The sequence below is a fragment of the Chroicocephalus ridibundus genome, chromosome 7, assembly GCF_963924245.1.
Source record: "Chroicocephalus ridibundus chromosome 7, bChrRid1.1, whole genome shotgun sequence".
Taxonomy (NCBI): Eukaryota; Metazoa; Chordata; class Aves; order Charadriiformes; family Laridae; genus Chroicocephalus; species Chroicocephalus ridibundus.
This window is the reverse complement of record NC_086290.1, coordinates 18,208,055-18,216,037: the sequence shown is the minus strand read 5'-3', so window position 1 is coordinate 18,216,037 and position 7,983 is coordinate 18,208,055. Positions and strand designations below refer to the sequence as shown.

General features: G+C 64.6%; 1 protein-coding gene across 1 annotated transcript; it reads left to right on the top strand.

Moving 5' to 3' along the window:
• Positions 1–279: 279 nt before the first annotated feature.
• ABCB6 (ATP binding cassette subfamily B member 6 (LAN blood group)) lies at positions 280–7,926 on the top strand. Its single transcript, XM_063342276.1, has 20 exons — positions 280–412; positions 1,051–1,582; positions 1,788–1,925; positions 2,212–2,401; positions 2,611–2,703; positions 2,950–3,142; positions 3,229–3,350; positions 3,437–3,546; positions 3,636–3,701; positions 3,831–3,956; positions 4,045–4,121; positions 4,227–4,290; positions 4,388–4,473; positions 4,589–4,646; positions 4,828–4,932; positions 6,435–6,609; positions 6,921–7,033; positions 7,146–7,240; positions 7,443–7,511; positions 7,612–7,926. Exons 2-20 carry the CDS (start codon positions 1,067–1,069, stop codon positions 7,736–7,738), a joined length of 2,523 nt encoding a protein of 840 aa, XP_063198346.1. The 5' UTR covers positions 280–412; positions 1,051–1,066; the 3' UTR covers positions 7,739–7,926.
• Positions 7,927–7,983: the final 57 nt, after the last annotated feature.

The window sequence follows — 7,983 nt, the reverse complement described above, 5'->3', positions numbered from 1 at the left end:
GGGCGGGGGGGAGCTATCTCGGCACCGCAGGGCCGGGCTGGCGGCGGCGATAAAGGGGGGTGCCACCTGTTCGGGGAACACCCCCCCGCTTTGGTCCCCGAGCCGGGAGTTCGTCCCGCACCACCGACACCTTCCCCGGTCCCATCTCTTCGGGGAGGGGGGGGGGGACGCAGCTCCGTGCAGCACCGGGGCCCGGCGGGGGCGGGGAGGAGTGGGACACACACCGGCCCCCCCCCCCCCTCCCCGGGGGGGTTGCAGCCGCAGGGCGCAGTGCCGGCAGCGGGGAGGGCCCGCCGGAGCTCGGCGGGGGCGGGGAGCGGGGCGGAGCGGAGCGGCGCCGGGGCCCGGCTGGCGGCGGCTGGCGGCGGCGCGGGGGCCCGGAGCGGGGCCGGGGCCGGCGGGGCCGGGGCAGGTGAGTGGGCGTGAGGGGACCGGGCGGGGGCGGCGGGGCCGGGGGCGCCTGTCCCGGGGCCGAGCGGCGGCGGCACCGGCCGGGCATTGCCCCGGCACTGCCCCTGCCTGGCCCCGGCCTGTCCCTCGCTCTGCGGGTGCGATCCCCGGTGCGTGTCCCCACGCGTGTCCCCGCCTTTGCCCTTGCATGTCTCCCGCATCCCCCAGCGTTTCCCCGTGCATCCCCTTGCGTTATGCCCTCCCCCCCCCGCCGCTGCATTGCCCCCGTTGCTGCCCTCCCCCAGCTCAAAACCCGTCCCAGCACCCCGCTGCCTTCCTGTCCCCGCGGCTCTCTCTGTCTCCCCGTGTCCGACTGCACCCGCAAGGGCCCCGGTGGCTCTGGGGGGCCCGGTGCAGTGTTACCCCCCTGCCCAGGGCATTGCCAGGCCCCACAAGCGGATCCTGTGCCGGTGCTCATGTCCGTCCCCCTGCAGAACTGGCCCAGCTTGTGTGCATGGCTGCGTGTGTGTCCCCGTGTGTCTGTGTCCAGTGGTGCTTGCCCCTGTCCCCACGAGTGTCCCTCCCCCCGAGGGTCCCTCCTTGCAGCCCTACCCCACAGTCCATCCCGAGACCTTGCTCCAGCCTCTCTTCTCTCCGCAGCCGGTGACCCACCAGGATGGCGGTGCTGGGGGGCTACTGTGAGGGCAACAGCTCCATCGCCCAGGCCTGGGTCCAGCAGGGCTTCCAGCCCTGCTTCTTCTTCACGCTAGTGCCGGCTGTGCTGCTGAGCGTCTGCCTGTTGTTGGGCGCCCTGCAGTACGCCTGCTACGTCCGCTTCGGCCGTGCCATGGAGCCCAAGTACATCCCCCGCTCCCGCCTCTACCACAGCCAGGTCCTGCTGTCCCTGCTCCTGGCCCTGCAGCCCTTCGTCGGGCTGCTGTGGCAAGTAGGAGGCCCGGGACGGCTCTACGGGTACATGTTGCTGCACGCCTGCCTCTGGGCCCTTAGCTGGGGCTGTGCCGTAGCCCTCCTGCAGCTGGAGCACACGCGGGTGCTGGCGCACGACCGGACGCGGGGCCACGGCACCGTCCTCCTCCTCTTCTGGGCTCTGGCCTTCGCTGCCGAGAACCTGACCCTGGTGTGCTGGAGGAGCCCGCTGTGGTGGTGGGCGCTGGAGGACACCAACCAGAAGGTGGGGTGGGGAGGCTGGGGAGGCTGTGGGCTGGGGAGGGGGATGGCGCCCTTTGCTGGGGGAGGCTGCAGCATCGTGGTGCTGGGGTGGGATGTGCATGCCATGCCCTGCCATGGCCACGGTTTGCATGCTCCCGGGTTGCATCCCTGCGTCTGCCACGTGTCTCGGCCCCGAGCCCAGCGCTAACCCCCTGCTCTCCATCCAGGTGCAGTTCAGCTTCTGGCTGCTGCGTTACGTCTGCACGTTCATGCTCTTCATCCTGGGCATGAAGGCCCCGGGGCTGCCCCGCAAGCCCTACATGCTGCTGATCAACGAGGAGGAGCGAGACGTGGAGAACAGCCAGGTGAGTCCCAGGGCTGGAGCAGTTTGGGGATGTGGCCGGGGAGGAGCTGGGGACACAATGGAAATATAGCTGCCCTGGGATCAGCATCTTCGGGAGACCAGGACAGAGTGAGGTTTAGGACTGCCGAAGCTCCCTGCCTGCTGTCAGCAGGATGCGACACTGTTGGGAGGATGGACCAGGGACCCTGGGAGGATGAGGCTGGTTTTCTTGGTGGGGTGTTCCCCGGGGCCATTGCAAGCTGGCCTGGGGTGCTGGGGCAGTGACCCCTCACTCTGCTCTCTCCCAGCCGCTCCTGCCCAACGCCAGTGGGACCACCTCCACCTGGAAGGATTTCCGGAGGAAGCTGCGGCTGCTGGTGCCCTACATGTGGCCGAGGGGCAACTACCGGCTGCAGGGGCTGGTGCTGTTCTGCATGGCACTCATGGGGCTGGAGCGGGCCATCAATGTCTTCGTCCCCATCTACTACAAGAACATTGGTGAGGTGCCTGAAGATCAGTGTGTGAGGCTGCTCGCGGCATCACAAAGTGCTGGGGGGTGTCACGAGTGACCTGGGGGGCAGCAGGGACCTGGCAGAAGCAGGGTCCATGGGGTCAGGGACCAGCGCTGGGTGCTGGGGCTGGTTCCCATGGGGCACCCGGCGATGCTCCTTGCCCCTCCGCCCTGACCCATGCCACCTGCTCCCCAGTGAACGAGCTGACGGTGGGCGCTCCCTGGCACACCCTGGCCTGGACTGTCTGCATCTACGTGGGGCTGAAGTTCCTGCAGGGCGGAGGTGCTGGTAAGGACCACTGGGAAGGACGGGGCGCTGGGGAGAGACAACGTGGGCCACATCGTGCCGGGGCTGGGGTGTTCAGGGATGCCCTTATGCCCCCATCACTGCTGCTCTCTCTTGGCAGCAGCAAGCAGGGTTGGGGGCAGCGGGAAGGCCCCCATCCCAAACCCCTCTTGTCCAGCTGGGCTTTCTGAGCTGGCCGTGTGCCCCGGTGGCATCGGTCCCCGCTGATGGTCCCGTGGTGCCCCGCAGGCTCCACCGGCTTCGTGAGCAACCTGCGCACCTTCCTGTGGGTGTGGGTGCAGCAGTTCACCAACCGGCAGGTGCAGGTGCAGCTCTTCGCCCACCTGCACGGGCTGTCCCTGCGCTGGCACCTGGGCCGTCGCACCGGCGAGGTTCTGCGCAGCGTGGACCGGGGCACCAGCAGCATCAACAGCCTGCTCAGGTCAGAGCGTGCCCATGGCAGGCGGGGGGCGGCCGGGCAGCCCCACCGGGCCAGGCTGATGCTCCATCCCCTTTCCCACCCCCCAGCTACATCGTCTTCAGCATCGTCCCCACCATCGCGGACATCGTCATCGGCATCGTATATTTCACCTCGGTCTTCAGCGCCTGGTTCGGCCTCATCATCTTTGTGTGTATGAGCCTCTACCTGAGTGAGTGGGGGGGTTGGGGTGCGGGGGTGCCGTGCTGGGCTGTGGGGCAGCAGGCACTTGCTGACACAGCCCCCTGCTGCCCACAGCTCTCACCATCTTCATCACCGAGTGGAGGACCAAGTACCGGCGGGACATGAACACGCGGGACAACGAGGCCAAGTCCCGGGCCGTGGACTCGCTCCTCAACTTTGAGACGGTACCGTAGGCAGTGGCGGGGAGCTGAGCACTGCTTGGCGCTGGGGAGGGGGCTGATCCAGACACTGACCCCAGCTCTACATCCTGCAGGTGAAGTACTACAATGCGGAGAGCTACGAGGTGAACCGCTTTAACGATGCCATCATCAAGTACCAGGTACAGGGTGCTCAGCAGCAGCACCAGGGAGGAAGGAGCTGAGCCTCACGGGCACCTGCGGGGAGCGTGGAGCTCACCGTGGGTCTGGTTTGGAGGCGGCAGCATCCCAGAGGACCTTGCCTCTTCCAGGTCTCGGAATGGAAGGTGAGCGCCTCGCTGGGCCTCCTCAACCAGACTCAGAACTTGGTCATCGGCCTGGGGCTGCTGGCGGGGTCCTTGCTCTGTGCCTACTTTGTCACCGAAAATAAGCTGCAGGTAAAGCTGGTGCCAGCCTGGGCAGCACCTGCCCGCCGTGGGGCCCTGGGGCTGTCGGTTATGGACACCTTTCCCCTGTCCCTTCCAGGTGGGGGACTTCGTCCTCTTTGGCACCTACATCATCCAGCTCTACACACCACTCAACTGGTTCGGGACTTACTACAGGTAACGCCGGGAGCTGTGAGGGTGCCTGGGATCGCCCTCCTCATGGGCACCTGGGTCAGGACGTGCTCCCCCAAACCCTTCCCTCTGAACTTTTCCCCCTTCCAGGATGATCCAGAACTCCTTTGTAGACATGGAGAACATGTTCGAGCTCTTCCATGAGGAGCAGGAGGTGGGTGCCACTTTCCCAGACCTCGTTCCCTGGCATGGTCCTGTGATCCTGCCCTGGGGACAGGCTGGCTCTGAGGCTGCATCTCACTATATGGCAGGTGAAGGATGCGGTGAATGCTGGTGACCTGCGCTTGGAGGCTGGGCGGATCGAGTTTGAGAACGTGCACTTCAGCTACGTGGATGGGTACGGCGAAGCGGGCACAGGGTGGTGGGATGGGATGAGTTGGGCTATGGGGCCTGGCATGGGGATGCGGGGCAGCAGAGGTGGCCCTGAGCCCCTCTCCATCTCCCTTTCCCAGGAAAGAAATCCTGCAGGACGTCTCCTTCTCTGTGATGCCTGGGCAGACCCTGGCCCTGGTGAGAGTGGGACCTCGGGTGTAGGTTCACTGCTGGAGGATGGGATGGGGGAAGAAGGTTGGGAAATATGGGGGTGGGAAGGACAGACCCCCAGTGGGGACAGCCCTTCCCTGCCCAGCCCCTGGCCTCCAGCAGACTGGGGGTCTCTGGTGTCTCTGAGTCCCTTTACCTCCACATGCAGGTGGGACCTTCGGGCTCGGGGAAGAGCACTATTATCCGCCTGCTCTTCCGATTCTACGACGTTCGGGGTGGCTGCATCCGCATCGACGGGCAGGACATCTCCCAGGTGAGGGTGGGAGGCCTCCAGGGACCTGGGGGCTGTGGATGTTGGCTTCCACGGCATTCTTATGGAGAAACTGGCTGCCCATGGTTTGGACAGGAGTACTCTTCACTGGGTAAAAAACTGTCTGGAAGGCAGGGCCCAAAGAGTTGTGGTGAATGGAGTTAAATCCGGTTGGTGGCCAGTCACAAATGGTGTTCCCCAGGGCTCAGTACTGGGACCAGTTCTATTTAATATCTTTATCAATGACCTGGAGGAGGGGATCGAGCGCACCCTCAGTAAGTTTGCAGATGACACCAAGTTGGGCGGGAATGTTGATCTGCTTGAGGGTAGAAAGGCTCTACAGAGGGATCTGGACAGGCCAGATTGACGGCCCGAGGCCAATGGTGTGAGGTTGAACAAGGCCAAGTGCCGGGTCCTCCACCTGGGTCACAACAACCCCATGCAGCGTTACCGGCTTGGGGAAGAGGGGCTGGAGAGCTGCCTGGTGGAAAAGGACCTGGGGGTATTGGTTGACTGCTGGCTGAATATGAGCCAGCAGCGTGCCCAAGTGGCCAAGAAGGCCAACGTCGTCCCGGCTTGTATCAGGAATAGTGTGGCCAGCAGGACTGGGGCAGTGATTGTCCCCCTGTACTTGGCACTGGTGAGGCCCCACCTTGAGTGCTGTGTCCAGTTTTGGGCCCCGCACCACAAAAAAGGCCCTGAAGTGCTGGAATGGGTCCAGAGAAAGGCAACGAAGCTGGTGAGGGGTCTGGAGAGCAAGTCTCATGAGGAGCACCTGAAGGAGCTGGGATTTAGTCTGGAGAAAAGGAGGCTGAAGAGAGACCTTCTCGCCCTCCACAACTACCTGAAAGGAGGTTGTAGAGAGGTGGGGTTGCTCTCTTCTCCCAAGTAACAGGACAAGAGGAAATGGCCTCAAGGTGCACCAGGGGAGGTTTAGACTGGATATTAGGAAAAATTTCTTCACCAAAAGGGTTATCAAACATTGGAACAGATGGCCCAGGGAAGTGGTTGAGTCACCATCCCTGGAGGTATTTAAAAGATGGGTAGACGTGGTGCTTAGGGACATGGTTTAGTGATGGTTTTTGTCAGAGTTAGCTTGATGGTTGGACTTGATGATCCAGCCTAGGCAGTTCTGTGATTCTGTGACTCTGGGCCTCACAGCATCGCTTGCTGTGGGCACTGGCACCTCCCCAGGGCAGGGGTGAGCACGGAGCCCCTGCAGCCCCGTTGATGGTTGATGTCTATGCTGTCAGTGGGGTGAGTGGGGCAACTGTGGGACCCCTGGGCTGAACTGCTGGAGACTGGCCAGGGCTCCCCAGGAAGAGCTGGGGCACCGGCAGGGTCCCCCCACGGCAGGGTGGAGGTGCCTGTGGTCCAGGGGAGACCCTGGAGCAGACACCCTATGGATGGTGTGTTGGGCTCACAGCTGAGGGGTAGGATTGTGGTTTGGGGGGGGGGTTCTTTTTGGGGGAGGTCTGGCTGAGCCCTCCCCCCCGCCTCCCCAGGTGAAGCAGGCGTCGCTGCGCGCTCACATTGGGGTGGTGCCCCAGGACACGGTGCTCTTCAACGACACCATCGCCAACAACATCCGCTATGGACGCATCCTGGCCACTGACCAGGAGGTGCAGGAGGCAGCCCGGGCTGCTGACATCCACGACCGCATCCTTTCCTTCCCCGATGGTGAGAACCCCCGGCGGTCCCTTCCTTGCCCTCCCCTGCAGTCCCAGGGTGTCCCCCATGATCATGTAGCTGCCCTCGTGGGTGTCCTTGCGTGACATCCCCCACGGGGACACCCGTGCAACCCTTTGCCTTGCTTTGCCTCCCCCTGCCGTCCCCCCAGGGCTAAATGAAGCCCTGGGTAGGGATGGGCTGAGGCTGTGGCAGGCAGCAACGTGGTCCCGGCAGGACCCCCCTCCATGCAGCAGGGCCCTGGTCCCCATCCCCATCTTGTAGGGCACCAGCGCAGCACGTTCCTGCCCTTGTACCTGCAGGATACAACACCCAGGTGGGGGAGCGGGGGCTGAAGCTCAGCGGGGGGGAGAAGCAGCGCGTCGCCATCGCACGCACCATCCTGAAGGGTCCCCGCATCATCCTGCTGGACGAGGTAACGGCCACGGCCCCCAGCCCAGCCTCGCCCGGCTCTGCAGCAGCAGCCCCTGCCCCAGTAGCTGCCTGCGCTGCCCGCGACCCTTCCCCACACCCTGCCTCTTCCACAGGCCACGTCCGCACTCGACACAGAGACCGAACGGAACATCCAGGCCTCCCTGGCTAAGGTCTGCGCCCACCGCACCACCATCGTTGTGGCACATAGGTAGGGATGGGGGGTGGGAAAGCTGATGCGGGAGGTGCTGAGCTCTCTGAGCCAGCCAGCCCCCGCACAGGGACTTGCAGACCTGTCCTCCTGCCCAGGAGGTGACGGCCCCTGCGATTGTGGCTCCTTGTACTGTGCAAACCCCCCCGCCCCGGGTCCCTCTCCCCTCTCAGCCAGGCTAACACCTTGCCTTTACCCGCAGGCTCTCCACCGTGGTCGGCGCAGACCAGATCCTGGTGCTCAAGGATGGGCGCATCGTGGAGCGAGGGAGGTGAGCACAGGGGGAGGGCTTGGCACCCTCTGCCCTCAGGGACCCCCTCCTCGGCTCTGGGGCCAGCGCGGGACCCTGCACCCCTCCGCTCTCCCCACAGGCACGAGGAGCTGCTGCAGAAAGGTGGCGTCTATGCCGGCATGTGGCTGCAACAGCAGGCTGGGGACGAGGGCGAGAGCAAGGAGCGCCGCACCGAGAAGCCTCCAGGCAGCAAGAAGGGTCCATGAGCACGGGCGGGAACTCTGCTGTGACACTGACCCGGGTCCCAGGCCCCCGCACTGCCAGGGACCCCTTTGCCAGCTGTTGGCCAGGGCCGTGCATGCCCCAGGAGCTGCAGGGGCTGGGTTGGACACTCCACTACGTTTGTACTCCTTTGTTTTGCTGTTGTGTAGTTTCTTAAACCAGGTCCTTCCCAGCTCCGTGCCTGTGTGCTCTGGGCAGGGTACATGCCTGCAGGACCCCCCGCCCAGGG